This window comes from Triticum aestivum, chromosome 3B (genome assembly GCF_018294505.1).
Source record: "Triticum aestivum cultivar Chinese Spring chromosome 3B, IWGSC CS RefSeq v2.1, whole genome shotgun sequence".
Lineage (NCBI taxonomy): Eukaryota > Viridiplantae > Streptophyta > Magnoliopsida > Poales > Poaceae > Triticum > Triticum aestivum.
This window is the reverse complement of record NC_057801.1, coordinates 110,873,303-110,889,835: the sequence shown is the minus strand read 5'-3', so window position 1 is coordinate 110,889,835 and position 16,533 is coordinate 110,873,303. Positions and strand designations below refer to the sequence as shown.

The following is a 16,533-nucleotide window of genomic DNA, read 5'->3' as shown; positions in this document are numbered from 1 at the left end:
TGGTTTAAACAAAGGGTGAATGAGTATAAAAATATCACTCACCAGTCTGCAAGTTGTGACACGTCCGACCATTTATTAGTCTTTTTTGACCTAGAAAACTCCAAATGCAAAACTTATCGAAAACCAATAGAACTTGTCTTGATGCCTTGAATTTTTCATACAAGCCAATTAAAAAAATTGGGGTCATACGACGGATGTCGAGAAACAATGTGCTCTCAAACAGAGCCTTTTGACCTCTATACAAACATACTTTGTTGAACATGGTCTTGGACATCCTTGAAATGACCCCCAATGTTTACAAGTAGGTGAGCATGCCCATGGTACGCATCCATGTCAGGTTTGAACGACTTCTGACGCCGTATGCAAGTTACGACACGTTCGGACATTTATTGATTCTTTTTTACCGAGAAAACTCCAGAAAATACAAAATTTGCAAAAACCAAGCAGCTTGGCGGGGTGACTTGAATTGGTCATAAAAGGCCATGGAAAAATTGGGGCCATTTGATGGGTGTAAAAAACGTGCTCTTGAACAGAGCCTTCTAACGTACCCACATACCATACGTTGAACATGGTGTTTCTTTGGACATCCTTGGAAAGATTGTTGTGGAGAATCCGGAAGCAGGGCGGCTGCGAATCGAGCCTCGCGCCTGGTCCGGATCTCCTCCAGCAGCTGCATCCGCCTCTCCAGAGTAAGCACTGCATAGGTGGCTAGCAGCGGATGGATTGGAAGTGACGGGCGACGAAGGTGAGAAAGAGGAAGAAATGAGAGCGGGCTAGGGTTGGTCTGCCGCCATCCGGCTTAAATAGCCCGACTTGGTAGACGCCACCCGCGCTGGTTGACGTTGTTGATCATGTGGGCCCTAACGGTCAGTAATAAGTGGCAATGTGTGTCCTGGTGTCCCCCTATCTGCCTTATATGGGCCGGGTATGGAGTTGGGTGGCAGTTTCACGTATGGGCACAGCCCATCCAGGTGTTTGGGGGCGGCTTTGGGAGCTCTAGTGGTAAATCCTCTAATATGCTTCCTCCGTTTGGGAATACTTGTCATCAAAATGAATAAAAGGAGATGTATCTAGACGTATTTTAGTTCTAGATATGTTCCTTTTTATCTATTTCGATGACAAATATTTTTGGACGGAGAGAGTACTTATTTCCCACCTAGATGTCATTTAGCAAACGTGATAACTATTTCTAAATCGGTTGAGCCACAGTCACCCCCCAAAAAACGGTGGTGCTAGCAAAACATGCTTTCCGAGCATTGCAGCCGTGCTCTGGATCACTGGTACTCTGCACTTGGGCATGCACGCGGGCACCAATGCCTTGATTTGGTGTGGTTTCGTGCTCCCAATTGGGTGGCTTGCCGGCCTCCTAGCGCCTCCTGTTGCAGTGTATCAGCGAGTCTACCAAAAATAGATGAGGCAGCATCTCGAATTGGGGCACGGCGGCAGTGCCCTCTCTTTTGCCGCAACGGCTGCATCCGACTACCTCCATCTCGAATTGGGGCTCCGCTTAATCTCCAGGTCTTGGATTTTTGTTGTAATAATTGCTTTTCTTTCTGCTTGATCTTAGACAGAGAACTCAATTCGCATAATCGTCATGGCTCGACAGGACGTGCTCATGGAGCCCCAGTCGCCCGGCTCGCCGGCCTCTCCGGGCAAGCCGTTGGCGCCGGAGCTGCCCGAGCCTTATGCGGAAATGCGGCCGTTGGACGTGGCGCCGGACGAGGAGGCCGCGGTCAAGCCGGACCGGCGGACATCATCGGCGTCTTCTTCTTCGTCGAGGGCGTCCTCGGCCGGGTGCGTTTTCCAGGTCGACGCGTCCGAGATGCGCACCCCGTTGGTTGAGGCAGCGGCAGACGGCGACGACGACCATGCCGACGCCGGTCCGGCCGCGCAGGCGAAGTTGCCCGAGGACTGGGCGTCATTTTCGGAGCGGTCGACCGGCGGAGGCACGGTGTCGGCGGCACCGGAGGCCCAGACGATGGCCAAGCCGGCCGTCGAGGGCTTCAACCCGGACAGGATCCCGGCGTCCATCTTCCAGCCCAAGCCGGGGGCGCAGGCGGACTGGAGCATCGCGTCCAACGAGTCGCTCTTCAGCATCCACGGCGCCAGCCTGAGCATCTCCGACGACTTGTACGCCCCCAGCAGGTCCCACTTCGACTACTTCTACGACGAGGCCATGGCGGCCGGCGGCAGCGGATACACAGACGGGAAGCTGCCGCCGCTCGCGGAGGTGCCGGGCAGCGCGATGTCGGACGCGAGCGAGGGGAGAGCGATCCGGCGGCACGAGAGCGGCTCCATCGGCAGCTCCAGCAACTTCTCCTTCGCCTTCCCAATGTACGTACGCCCCGCCGCACGCACGATTTTCTCTCTACCATGACCGACCGTGCTTGACCGATGCCGTCCGTGCGAAACCTTTGTGTCCGCAGACTGGCCGAGCCATCGACGGGGACGAAGGAGAGCATGGGCGGCTACCAGCAGCTGCAGAAGGAGCACGAGCAGTCGCCGCCGCGGCCCTCGAACCGCAAGTCGCAGTTCGAGGAGATGACGACGGAGGAGGAGCGGCGGCCGCAGAAGGCCGGGTGGTGCTGGTGCGGGGAGTGCTGCTGGCTCGCCTGCTCCTGGCCCACCTGCTGCTGCCAATGGCGGTGGCGGTGCTGCTCCTGTCCGACCTGCTGCCAGTGCAGCTGGTGCCTCTGAGAGGTGGTGGGAGCTACACTAGAAATGGCGGGGAAAGAACACAGAGCTGATCTTTCAAAAAAAAGGCCATAGGTGTTGTGAAGGGAACAGTAGATGAGTAGGGAACCAGCGGGGTAAAAAGGATTCAGAGAAGCAGTGTAGTACATTGTTGACAGGGGATGAAAAGTGCAGACATGTACTGTTTTGTTAGGACAAAGAAAAAGGATTTTTAGAACGATAAATCTAACCACTAGTCGGCTGGTGGTTTGCAACAGATCCGGACGACCCCATCATCATCGGATCCTGATCGTGTGGCCGCCAACGTGCGCGAGAAAAAGAAAGGGGCAGGACGGGATTCAAACCCGCGACCTCCTGCAATTGCCCCACCACGGTAACCAACTCACACAGGCTTTGTTGTTGTCAAAAGCGCCCAGGCTATGAATATATTGCGTAGTGGCTATTTGTTCAAGATTTAAAATGTGAACGACTCGCTAACTTTGATTGCGAATTTAGTGGAAAGAATTTGAAGACTATGCCGTTGACTGTCGCGATTTTTCTTTGAATTGGATATGTCATTTTTTTTGGGTTGCTAGATCTATTGGAACGCCCTCATTACATTTTTAGTTAAAAAAATCATGCTGAATATGGGATTTGAACTCACATCTAGCAGCTAATGTGAAACACACACTAACTAGCTCAGCTGGACCATTTGTTGTGAAAAAGAATGCACGCCATACTATTTGAGCATTCCATGTTGCTTTCTTTTCTTCTTTTCTGTGAGGAGTTGATCAAATATACCCCGGGTAACTGTTATGTGAATAACATGGTCACTCACACATCGCAAACCCGATAACTTATATATCCCTGTCCTGATAACTTTGGCGACCGAAGGGGGAGGGGGGAGTTGACGAACTTTTGTGTAAATAGCATGGTAACTCATACATCGCAGACCTGATAATTTATGCACCCCACCCTGATAACTTTGGCGGGGGGGGGGGGGGGGGGGTTGACGAAATATCATCTAGATAGTTTTTGTGTCAATAGCATGGTAGCTCACACATCGTAGTCCTGATAGTTGATGTACAAATAACGTAGTAGCTTTTTTGACCCAAAAAAAAACTAGTGTAAACATACCTTCGATAACTTTTTGTATGAATAGCATGGTAACTCACATATCGCATACCTGATAACTAATGCACCCCATCCTGGTAACTTTGACAATGAGGGGGGGGGGGGGGAGTTAATGAAATATCCCCTCGGTCGCTTTTGTATGAATAGCATGGTAACTCACACATCGTAGACCTGATAACTTATGTACCCAGGTTCTGATAACTTTGGCGACGAGGGTGGGGGGAGTTGATGAAATATCCCCTCGGTAGCTTTTGTGTGAATAGCATGGTAACACACATCATAGACATGATAACTTATGTACCCAGGTCCTGATAACTTTGGCGATGGGGGTGGTGGGGGGAGTTGATAAAACATCCCCTCGATAATTTTTTGTGTGAATAGCATGGTAACTCATACATCACAGACCTGATAACTTATGTACCTGACCCTCCTGATAAAAAAGTCATAGAGGAGTCCCTCTACACATTCACACGTATAGTACATCATCATTTATGCAGTGATTTGTTTTCAAGAAAATACCTTTCTTTTTGTCATCTGACAATGGTGAAAAAGAGTTTTAAAAGACTTTTGTTTTCAAGTATTGAACAACAGCTTGGGTTGGTGTAATGGTTGTTGCTCATGGTATTAGGCATGCCCTAGCTACCTGATGCAGGTTCGAATCCCATGTAGCATACTTTTTTCTCAATTCGCCTTTTTTTATTAGTGTCAATCGGGGGAGAACGGGAGAAGCGGGAGGGTGCGCAACGGGAGAAGCGGGAGTCATCGAGGGGAGTCGTGCGGATCTGTCGCTAACGACCAGTCGACTGGTCGTTAGCACAGTCCTTTTCAGAAACTGTTTAGCAGGTCATATGCATCATACAAATAGTACTACATAATCTAGCAAGACAACCATATATAGTTCTTCATGTTGGAACATTTTTCCACAGTGCTACGGCGCATAGTAGGCACACATCCGGCCATCAGCAAATGTGCCATGACCAAACCAACAGGCTTCAGAAACTGTCGAAGACGGTGATGGGTCGACAGAAGTGTCGCAGGCACTGCTAGCTCTGAGATTCATGATAGCCTTCGAATGAAGTATGGATACAAGGGTTACTGTCAAGTACCCCATCGCCATGTGATCTCCGGAAACCTTGGGAGTCCCCGAACAAATGGTGGCCAGACTGATGCAGCAGCTTGACGAACAGCATCGCTGGTATCAGCATGGAAAAGAACAGTCACCTCGCACGACGGCGCGCCCACACTAAGCAACGGCACGAACGGACAAGAAGTGATGTCCGATGCCGGTAGATGGACCAGAAGTTTCTCCAAACGGCCTGCAGACTCATGATTCGTACAGAGGCATAGGAGGCTCATCAGTGCACATGAAAACCTTGGTGACAGCTTCACTTCAGTGATTCTGGAGAACAATTGGACAAGGTAGTCTGGCTTCACCTCATAGTAAAGGTCCATGCAGTCCACAGAAACTGGTAGCTCAAGATCTAATGTCCTGATATCCCAATCACTTGCAAACAGCTGCAGGAGGGAGTTCAGCTCCGAGGACTCGATTCGAAGATTTTTCAAACTCGCTAGGCCGTCAACTTGGACAGTTGGACCGAGTTTATCAATGGTCAGCTTCAGAGTAGACACGGAAGGAGTGTCTAAAATGAGGATATCTGGTTGAACACACTTCAACTCGAGATGAACCAAATTCGGCGCATGGATAGCTAAGGAACACGGAGCATTTGATACCTCCAGCGGAAAGTCTTTACTTGAGAGAGGTGAATCTTGGGGTTTTTGAGACCCCCGACTCTGATAAGATTGAGAACCTGAAGGCAAGGGAAGCATTCATTCAGCTTGCTCAGGTCCTCGTCATCGAGTCTAATGAATTCAAGAGTCAGATGGGTCAGGTTAGGCATTATCTCGAGCCCATCAACAGACAGCCATGCATTTTTCAGCCCCAGTTTGAGCAGATTATGACCTGCATACACAAAATTTAATCTCAGATCATTACAAGCAGGGTTTAATTAACTGGGTAAATATCTGGAACCAAATAGACCATCACAAACTTAGTGTGACAGATGCAGCCTTAACTACACAAATTATTTATATCTGAATATGGTGATAAACTGATAATAGCACTACTTGGTGAGATTCCACATTGCAGCGCTATGACCCCAAAATGTTCTACTTGTGTATCTTCCTTCAAAGATAATAAAATGGTTGGAAAGTTCTCTGTAATTAAAATTGTGTTGCTGCCGTTCTGCCAGGACGAGAGTAAGCCAAATCTTAAGCCACTGTAATCTACCTAAATATCGGTTTCAAGCTTTAGACAGAGCAAAATCAACATGATCCTCTAAAAAATGTAAAATCTACAACTGACATCTAAGAGACCCAGAACTTCAAACCAATGAGCAATAGAGTTTTAACAAAAACCAAGCCCCCTAATGTAATTATTATTTCTATAGCCCAAAATTGATAAATGAGCAAACGGGTAAGTTTCTAGAACAGCACAGGTTAAAAGACAACCTTTTTAGAGCATTACAGATTATAATTCAACCACGAAACAGTAAGCTTTGTGAATAAGGAGCATAACTTCAGCTAAATAACTTGTTCCGACGTGACAAGCTAACTCTAGCAGGATAATACATTCCTTGAAATGAAACAACTTTTCAATGCAGAGAACATAAATATTGCCAGAGAGAGACTGACAGAAGTGCGAAATGACAGGGAGCGCCTCCGCCTTCCGCCAGCATGACTGTGGCCAGAAGTCAGCGATCTCCACCTCCTGGAGGGCAGGTCCTGCGGCTGTTGTAGCCCACGCCCGCACGGAGTTTCCACTGGTAACATGCAGATCATCAGGCTCATCGAACTCCCCCTCCTCCACCCACGCCGCTTCATCGGGGCAACCCTGCCCTTCGGGCGCAATGATCACAAGGGAGCGGAGGTGCGACCCGAGGCGTGACGCGAGGTTTCCAGCGAGTGTGTGGAAGGCGGTGCCCTCGACCCCTCCCCCACCCTTCCGAAGACCGGGTGCTCGGCCGGAGGCGTCGAGGCGGATGCGTGGGCACTGGTAAGCCGCGGCGAGGAGCTCGCGCGAGGCAAGGCGGCACGATGCGATGTCTCTGGTATGAGCGACGCGGCCGAGGATGTCGGCGAGGATTGATAGCGGGAGAAATTCGAACGGGTCGCCAGCCTCTGACATGTGGGCCATGGAGGTATCGGATAGGGAGAGATCAGATGAAGGTTTGCAAAGTGGGATTGCTGAACAGCTTCTTTTCTTTTTTCTTTTCCATTTCCCATCATTTCCGTTTCCCGTTTCATCATGATTCCGTTTTGAGTTTCTATCAACGGTTCGTGTTACAAATGATCCACCAGTGAGATTAGCATCAGTAGGTGTTGGAGCGGCAACATTCTCCAAGTGAGAAGGATCATCGCTGATAGTAGCACATATGCCTCTTGAAAAGTTGGGAGATTGATCTTCAATAGGATCAGGAGAGACGCGTGTGATATCACCCGAGACTAGACCCTCGGTGCCAACATTCTCGTTCACTTGAGTGTCCTGAGCATCCTTTGAATTTAGAACAGGAGAGACATGTACATTATCATCCGACACTCTGGCTTGACTTTCTTTAGCATCCATTGAATTTAGAACAACCTCTGGAACCTGAACTTCAGATGCAACAGGAGGATTCTGCTGATCTCGGACCAGATCGACAGGAGCTTGATCAGGACGTGGAACTTGATATTCAGTTGTACCAACAGGATATAGCTGGTCTCGAACTTGATGGAAAGAAGCATCCACGTCAGTCTGGCAGTTGCGCACGAGTGATGAAATAGCGTCAGAAAAGTCGGCTGCCATTAAGGAGAAACGTTTCTGTTGAATTATTTCAAACTCTTCGGCCCAGATGGCACGATGTTTTTCGACAATCGAATTGATAATAGAATGCACCTGATTAAATAAGAAGAAGAACTGTAAGAAATATGTATAACAAAAAAGTTGAACTCATGAAAATATTCTGAATATAAGACTAACATGAGTAGAAGAGTTGGAGGTTTCAGCTTGGGGGCTTGACGAATTTGGCCCCATGGACTTTGCGGCCGAGATAACCTTTCCAACTGCACATTCAACAGAACTCCGCACCGCGGCATCAACTTCAGTTGTCTCTGACGGCATCTTCACGATATGGAGTAGATCATATATTTCGGAACTAAATGATGCACACAAATAAATACAGAAAAAAAAATCAGACGATAACAAAAGTGAAGCAAGAAGATGTGAAAGAAGGTAAAACGAAGATTGTAAACCTAGATTAGCATTAGCAATCAGACAAAAAAAAAGTGAACCCGATAGCTCTCCTACCCACGTTCGATCCGCAGAGAGGTCTCATTTCTACCTAAATAATGTACAGTTAAGGGAGGGAACTTCCCCTTTTAACCACATTTTTTTTAGATTAGCATAGCAAGCACAGATAACTTTACAGCTAAAACTCGGCATGCATGTTTTGGGGTCTCTCTATCCTGTCAGTTTGAGTCACAAATATACAATCAGTTGATACGTGGCAGATATCGAAATACTTACAGCCCACAAAATTTATTTTTTAAAATAATTATGACAAAATCATTACATAGAACTGCAATCACATTTATCGGTCATAGGCAAGGATAAGCATGCAAGTAATGGGTGACACACAAATTACTCAACTGATGCATGAAGATCAAGAGTTGTGCTGGAAAATGACGAAAATACTACACAATGTAACCTGGGGTAAGTGCATAGTTGCTTAAATTGCTTCAGAGCGATAGCCGGGCAATTGGAGAACAAACACAAGTTTGTTAAACGAGTAACCAAAATTCCTGCGTAATCCCAAAAATGGATGGTAAGAAAGCTATTGCTACTGAGATGCTAACGGGGTTCCATTTGCTTAAACGAACAATAGTCTCTTGAGGTTCCTTTGTCACGAACAAATGTCCCCTGAGTTAGCAGTAAAATTGCATTATTGCAAAAATTTGTTGCTCCCCTATAAATAGCATATGGAAGGGCACAAGGCATTTGACTCGCAGTCAAAAATCAAAATAGAACAGGAAGTGGTCGAGACTGTGGATCGGTGAATGCGTTTACCAACTCACCGTCGGGGGAAGGGGGAGGTTGAAGGAGGTTTCGGAAATCGAAGCACCAGATGGACGGAAACCTAGCAGCCCGAGAAGACTCGACGGTGGGGGGAAACCCGGAGACCGAGCGACGACGCCTAGGCTCCTCACAAGGGCGACGGGTGCGAAGATCCGAACGCCCCTAGCGCCGACGAAGACGAAGAGGAAACAAGCTAGGGTCGCCGGCATTCGTCGCCGTTGGAGAGATGAATGAGACCGGCTGCTGTTGAGTGGGAGTGTGCGATTGGGGAAGAAAGGAGACTGCAATGACTAAACCCACGTGGGATGCCAGGCGTCCACCCAAACCAAGAAAAATGGTAGACTGTTATAAAAAATGTGGTGAAAATAGTTTTACACCACAAAAAATGCATTTTGCATCACCTTAAACATTTTTTGCTTCAACGGGTGATGTAAAACAGGGCACCATTTTGCTCCAACAGATGATGTACATTGGGCACCAACTACACTATCTGCACCAGAACAAAATTGCATGCATATTGAAACACAGACATGAACTTTGCATGTAAATTAAAACTTTACGACACATGAATGCACATATCAAAATTAACATCAAATGCACATACAACTTTAACTTCAAATCCACATACCAAATTCAAATGCGTCCATTTGCTTCAACTTCAAAGCTTTCCTGTCTTCAGCCGCCTCTTTTCTTGCAATTATGAGAGCGTCCAATGATTCTTTCATATCATTGTCGCCCAACTTTGTTCCCTTTTCTTTCACCTTTTTTCTTCCACCTCCGATGGCTCTTTTGGAGGGAGCAACCGGGGCATGGGTGGGGCTTCACTTTCCTTCTCCATCACTTGATGCATCATCATTATCCAAATCAAGTGCAAGCGAGTTCTCGGAGTTCTTCTTTGGCCTTTGCGTAGCCTGTTATCAAAAAATTGGTTAGGCCATCTATAGCCGGACCCCTTAAATTTGGCTCCTCAAACGTTTACGGACGCGTTCGAACACAATTCAAACGTGTCTGCGTTAATGTCACTTATGAATGCAGACTTGTCCCTCACTTCGTCCCCAAATTATCCGCCCACATGCATATGATTAGTGCTGATATATATAGGGAGAGGGAGAGAGAAAGAGATAAGAGAAAATAAAGGTGAAAGGTGGTCCAAGCTGGGCGCGTCTTACGTGGTGGATTGACTTGTCGCATCCGCAAGCCCTTAGAGCAACTCCAAAGGGGCGACCCAAATAGACACCGATTTTGTCCGCTTTTTGTCCATTTGGATCGCCCGTCCGCCTGTCCGCATCCGCTTTTTTATTTGGGTCGGCAGGTGCGCCCAACGGGAGACAGACGCATTTTATGTGTTTCGCGTCGGCATTCAGTCGAACACCTGATGGGCGAGCTCGCCTCCGCCGCCGCGCCCCGCGAGCTCGGCTGCCCTGCCCCCGCGCCCCGCGAGCTCGCCTCGCCTGCGCACCCCGCGCACTCAGCTGCCCCGTCCCCGCGCCTCGCGAGCTCGCCTCCGCCGTCTCGCCCGCAACTCGACTCGCCTGCGCGCCCCGCGCGCTCGGCTGCCCCGCCTCCGTGCCCCGCGAGCTCGCCTCCGTCGCCTCGCCCGCCGCGCGAGCTCGGCTGCTTCGGCCCGCAGTTCACCCCGTCCTCCACGCTCCTTCGCACGCCGCGCCCACCCCGCAGCTCACCTCGTCCTCCGCGCTCGTTCTTGCGCGCCCCGCCGCTCGGTTGCGGCCCCGCGAGCTCGCCTCCGCTGCCGCCCGTACTCCACATCGCACATTCCGGTGCTCGCCCGTGCGCCGCGCGAGTGGTCCGGGTATCACACACGGCCAGCCGCTGGCTAGCTAGGCGCAGCACTAGCATGCATGCACGGGCAGCGGCGACTAGCTAGCTAGCTAGCTAGCACGCCCGCGACGGGCAGCAACGCATGCATGCATGCATAGCTAGCTAACACGCGCGTGGCAGCAGCACCAGCTGTACTTGGCGCGTCCAGCGGCGACGCCAGACGCAGCGGGGCGAGGCCAGGGCGAGGCGAGCCGATGGGCGCGGCCGGGCGCAGTCAGGCACGGGCGCCGGAGGAGCACAAGCCCACCATGGCTGAGCACCGGCACCGAAGAAGGATGAGCGGGGTGGGTGGGAGGGACTGGGATCAGGCCTGGCCAAACGGGCCGGCCCGGCATGGCACGGCCCGGCCTGTGCTAATCGTGCCTGGCCCGGCACGGCCCGCCATGGCACGTTTAATAGCCGGGCCGTGCCGTGCCGGCCCACGGGCGCTGCTCCCTGGCCCAGGCACGGCCTGATTAGTAAACGGGCCGGTCCGATGGCCCGTTTAGCACGCTGGGCTGCACATTTTCAGCCTGCTGGGCTGGTTTTTAGGCCTATTGGGCTATATTTTAGGTATATATATATATAAATTCTGAAAAATATATATAAAAAATTAAACGGGCCGTGTCGTGCCGGCCCACGTGCGCAGGCTCCAGGTCCAGGCACGGCCCAAGGCGTGTCGCGTGCCGGGCACGGCCCGTTTAGCCCGTGTCGTGCCTGGCCCATGGCGGGCCATGCCGGCGTGCTCGCGGGCTGGCTTGTTTAGCCCGGCCCGTTTGGCCAGCTATAACTGGGATCAGGTGACATGCGCTACGGTGACATGCACGGTGACATGCGGTCCAAATTCAAATTTAAACATTGCGAAAAAATCTGAAAAAAAATCATGCATGTTCACAGCACATACTAAGATAACCCCTAAAAATTTCAGATCAAAATTCGAAATATACATCGAGAAACAAAAAAGAGAAACTCATATGTGAATAGTCTACAGAGAACCGTTCCGGAACTATTCATGACCGATTTCTCTTTTTTGTTTCTCGATGTATGTTTTGAATTTTGATCTGAAATTTTTAGGGGTTATCTTAGTATGTGTTGTGAACATGCATGATTTTTTTCAGATTTTTTCGCAATGTTTAAATTTGAATTTGACCGCATGTCACCGTGCATGTCACCGTAGCGCATGTCACCTGATCCCAGTCCGGGTGGGAGGGAGGGAGAAGAAAAAGAAGGAGAGAGACGGGATGGGACAGATGGGTGGATGGCAAGTGGGCCAGCCCACACATGCAACCGGACAGAGGGGGCCGAAGAGGGCACAAACAACGTCCGCTTTGTGTCCGCTTTTGACCCAAATTTTCTCAGATTTGAGCCCAAAATGGGTCCGAGCGGACAGCAGGCGGACATTGTGTCTGCTTGGGTCGCCCCGTTGGACTGAGTTTTGTGTCCGGATGACCCAAACGGGCAAAATAGATCGCCCCATTGGAGTTGCTCTTATATCCTCCCCATATATGGGTTGGATACGATGGTTTGCAGACATCTTGGACATATGGGACAAAGTGGGGGTCCGGTTGGGTTACCTTTTTTCCTTCTCTCTTCTATTCTGACAGTGATCGGTCTGTCCACCGGACATATAGGGAAGATAAGAGGGGTCCGACTGAAGATGCTCTTACAAATGAGGGGTATGGCGTTTTGGAGTATGGTCTTCTTGAAGCCTGATGTTTTTTTTAATAAAGATTCAAAATTTTAGGTTTCAAAAAATTCTAAAAACAATTAACATATATAAGGATGTAATGTATATGTGTGTAAACTTTCACTATGAGATACCTTGAATTGCAAACTGCACAAGAGAGTGAACGGTGCATGTGCTAAAAAAACCACATATAGTATTTAGAGTGAACATTGTATGTGCTAAAAAGCCACATATTTGTTGTATTATGTTTGTGCTAAAAAGCCTCATATTTGTTGTATTATTTTTGTGTAGTTTTCATTTCAACGTATTTCGCCATGAAAATTTTTACACATGTACGTTACACATTTGGGTATATGTATCTTTTCAGAATTTTTGAAACATAAAAGTATGATTTTTGAATTGTTCAAAATTGGAGTTTGTGCTCCATTTAACATTTTTTGCATTTATTACTCATCCCTCTCACGAGCCTTGGCGCAGCAACAAAGTTGTCCTGGTCCAGTGATCACAGGTTCGAGTCGTGAAAACAGCCTCTTGTAGAAATGTAAGGGAAAACTGCAGACAAAAAAACCCAAAGTGTACCGGGCAGCCCTTTTTACTCATCCCTCTCACATATTCTCACCAAATATTTGGCCAATTGGAGGATGAAGGATTGCTTGATAAGAAAAAAAGACAAATCAATTCTGGCCCACATTTCCTTTAGTAGGGCTACATGGTACATGGACCAAATATATCCTTTGCATACATGGGTTACACTTGCCTACAAAACAATTTAGAAAAGAACCAGCATCAAGCAAGCATCTTCAGCAATATTGCTTGATATCAGGAATTTAGTGTTTTGATGAGTTTGACTGAGACTTTTTCGATATCGCGTTGAACGATCGAAAGAATCATTAAGAGGTGCACCAAATGATAAGTCACAACGGGTGCCTCCACCTCCGTCTGTGAGGAAGTAAGCGTACCTTCTAAACCTCGCACCAGCTTAGCCGCTGATTTAGGGATAAAGTGCAAATATGTATGGTTTTGGTTTGATAGGACAAAGAATGATTACTTAGCTCCTTATCTTGGAACATATGTACACAATGGTGCCAAAACAGGCCTTATACATAATCATATCCATGGTTCTGCCGTAACATACATAAGCACACATTAGGCATCCTGAGGCCATCAACAAATTAAATGTGTCATGGCCAAACCCAGTTTCACACTGTTCAAGACGCTGTTTCGTTAACAAAAAGTGTCACAGGTACTTCTAGTTCTGTGACTCTTGATCATCTTCAAACGAAGTATCTATATAGGATTACTGCCAAGTACCCCATTGCCAAGTGATCTCTGGAAAACGCAGCGGCCAAGAGGATGCTGCAGCTTGGCGAGTGGCGTCACTGGAATCAGCATGGAAAAGAACAGTCACCTCGCACGATGGCGCGCAGTTGTTAACCAAGGGTATGAATGGGCAGGTAGTAAGGATAGATGGTGGCATATGAACCAGAAGCTTCCTCAAGCAGCTTCGGCAGTCATAACTGGTCATGGAGAACACAATGCGCCTCATCAGTTCATATGAAAACCTCGGCGACAGCTTCACTTCGGTGGCTCTTGAAAACAGCTCTGGCTCCACCGCTTCGTAAAGTTCATTGCGGCCTGCAAAAGCAGGTAGCTCAAGATCTAGTGTCCTGACATCTCGACTCTCTGAAAACAGCCTCAAGAGGGAATTTAGATCCGATGACTCTATCCGAAGGTTTTTCAGATTTACAAGGCCATCAACTTGGACGGTAGGGCCAAGTTTATCAATGGTGAGTTTGAGAGTGGACACGGATGGAGTGTTTAGAATGAGGATTCCTGGTCGAACACATTTCAACTCAAGATAAACCAAGTTAGGGGCATGGATAGCTAAAGACCGTGGAACATCGGATACCTCCCAGTGGCATTTCGTCAGCTGAGGAAGGTGAATCTTGGGGTTCTTGAGCCCCCCAACTCCAATAAGATTGAGAGTATGAAGGCAAGGGAAGCACTCATTCAATGTGCTGAGGTTCTCGTCATCTAATCTAATGGACTCAAGTGCCAGATGAGTCAGATTTGGCATTATCCTGAGCCCATCAACAGATAGCCATGCCTTTCTCAGCCTCAGTGTTGAAAGATTATGACCTGCATGGCCAAAATTTAGTCTGAGATGCATGCAGTGTCAAGTTAACCAGTTGAATCGTAGAATGAAACAGACTATAAGACCGTGCATATGGCGGGTGTGGCCTTGAATGTACAAATGACATATATCTCTGATTACATCGTCATTTACTAGATACTGAAACAAGCAACATTTGCTTAGTTAGTGGAATTCCCATACAGCTACGAACCAAACAAGTTCTACTTTCTGGTTAAAACTGGGAATGGGAGTGAACAAGCTAAACTCCTGCCAATGTTATCTACTACAGTGTCACGTTAAAATCAAGCAACATACTTAACTGAAAACTAACAGCACACAAGACACAAATCAATGATCAACAGGCTTAACAATAACTGGTCGCCTGCATATTGCAAAAGAGAGGCGAATCCATCAAATCCTTATTTCTAAACCATTTGATTAGTTTTTCTGCTCCGTGCTTGTATGCACTATACAAGCCTGAAATTCTCCCGTTTCCAGTGGCCGCGTTATTTCTACACAGCACAAATAGCTACACACTTGAGCCAGAAACTGAGTTTACTAATCAAGCAAATCAATTCTTCAACATGTTCACACTCAACTTTAGAGCAACTTGGCGTATCATACAACATATAAACAGGTTAATTTAGCTCAAATTTGGATTTGCAACCGAAATGTACTTGTAATTTTGAGATAAGAGGGAGAGACTGACATAAACGGGAGATGACGGGCAGCGCCTCCGCCTTCCGCCAGCACGACTGCGGCCAGAAGTCGGCGATGTCCACCTCCCGGAGGGCGGGGCCAGCGGCAGTGGCCGCCCACGCCGCCACGGACTCGCCGCTGGTGAGGTGCAGGTCGTTGGCATCGTCGAACTCCACGTGCTTCGCCCAAATCGCTTGATCGGGGCAACCATGTCCTTGGGACGCGTCGAGCGCGAGGGAGCGAAGGTGCGGCCCGAGGAGCGAGGCGACGTTCGCGGCGGCCAAGCGGAAGGCGGTCGCGCCATCCCCACCCCCGCGCCCGCGGAGGCGGCGCGCGCGGGCGGCCGCGCTGAGGCGGACGCGGGGGCACTGGTACGAGGCGGCGAGGAGCGCGCGCGAGGCGAGGCGGGAAGCCGCGATGTCCCCGGCGTCCGCGACGCGGCCGAGGACATCGGCGAGGATCGCCGAGGGGAGGGAGTCGAGGGGATCGACGACGTCCGACATGTGGATGCTGAGAGCCAGAGACTGGTGTGGTGAGTGAGTACTTAAAGATTTTTATTTTTCATCACTCTGATAAGCTGAAGCGTCAAAGCAGCTCCATTTGTTTTAAAATACTTTAAGAGTTTCTAGAAAATCTCGAGATACTCTAAATGTTTCAAAAATATCCGCAACAAATTCCAGTGTATTCTACTCCCTCCGTTTACAAGTATAAGATGTTTTCAATAATTCAACGTGGGTTACGTACGGACTAAAATGGATGACCAAATATACTAAAATGTGTCTATATAAATCCAATTAAAAAATTGAAACATCTTATATCTATGAACATTGGAGGTGGTCGCTTCTCCGCTCTGTTGCTCCTGTTGTCATCTTTCTTCTTCTTCTTCTTTTTTTGAAGGTCGCCGGGGGAGGGCGAAGCCCTCCACCTGAATCTTTTTTCTTTTTTCTATTGCATTACACCCCTATGAAAGGGGCAGGGTTTTTACACATACGGGGGAGCGATGAGGAGAGAGAGGGGGGGAAGGGGGCGGCACAAGCGCCAGACCCAAAGAACCAAGGCTAAACCGCCCTAGAGAACGCGCGGAGCCACCTCTCTACACATGTCCGGTCGGCCACTTTCAACCGGCCTTTCCAAAGGACCGAGTCTTCCCGGCAGCACCCGAGCAAACGGGACAGGGAAGGCCGGGCGCCTTGGAACACCACGGCATTTCTATGCTTCCACAGCTGCCAACAGCAAAGGAGGGTGAAGGAGGCGCAGGCAACCTCACCAGCCGCCCCC

General features: G+C 48.8%; 2 protein-coding genes and 1 pseudogene across 3 annotated transcripts; 1 reads left to right on the top strand and 2 right to left on the bottom strand.

The window, feature by feature from the left end:
* The first annotated feature begins 1,417 nt into the window (after positions 1–1,417).
* On the top strand, positions 1,418–3,031 carry LOC123064985 (uncharacterized). The gene is made up of 3 exons (XM_044488363.1): positions 1,418–1,518; positions 1,607–2,334; positions 2,427–3,031. The coding sequence occupies exons 2-3, from the start codon at positions 1,616–1,618 to the stop codon at positions 2,695–2,697; spliced, it is 990 nt and encodes a 329-aa protein (XP_044344298.1). The 5' UTR covers positions 1,418–1,518; positions 1,607–1,615; the 3' UTR covers positions 2,698–3,031.
* A 1,625-nt stretch (positions 3,032–4,656) lies between these two features.
* Positions 4,657–9,212, bottom strand: LOC123068896 (F-box/LRR-repeat protein At4g29420-like; annotated as a pseudogene).
* Positions 9,213–13,495: 4,283 nt separating this feature from the next.
* Positions 13,496–15,770, bottom strand: LOC123068895 (F-box/LRR-repeat protein At4g29420). 2 transcript variants are annotated; one of them, XM_044491578.1, is made up of 2 exons: positions 15,266–15,770; positions 13,496–14,561 (listed from the first exon to the last, which is right to left on the bottom strand). In XM_044491578.1, the coding sequence occupies exons 1-2, from the start codon at positions 15,756–15,758 to the stop codon at positions 13,720–13,722; spliced, it is 1,335 nt and encodes a 444-aa protein (XP_044347513.1). In that variant the 5' UTR covers positions 15,759–15,770; the 3' UTR covers positions 13,496–13,719. The 2 variants fall into 2 exon arrangements, with proteins under 2 accessions (XP_044347513.1, XP_044347514.1); XM_044491579.1 differs by having other exon boundaries at positions 13,496–14,057.
* Positions 15,771–16,533: the final 763 nt, after the last annotated feature.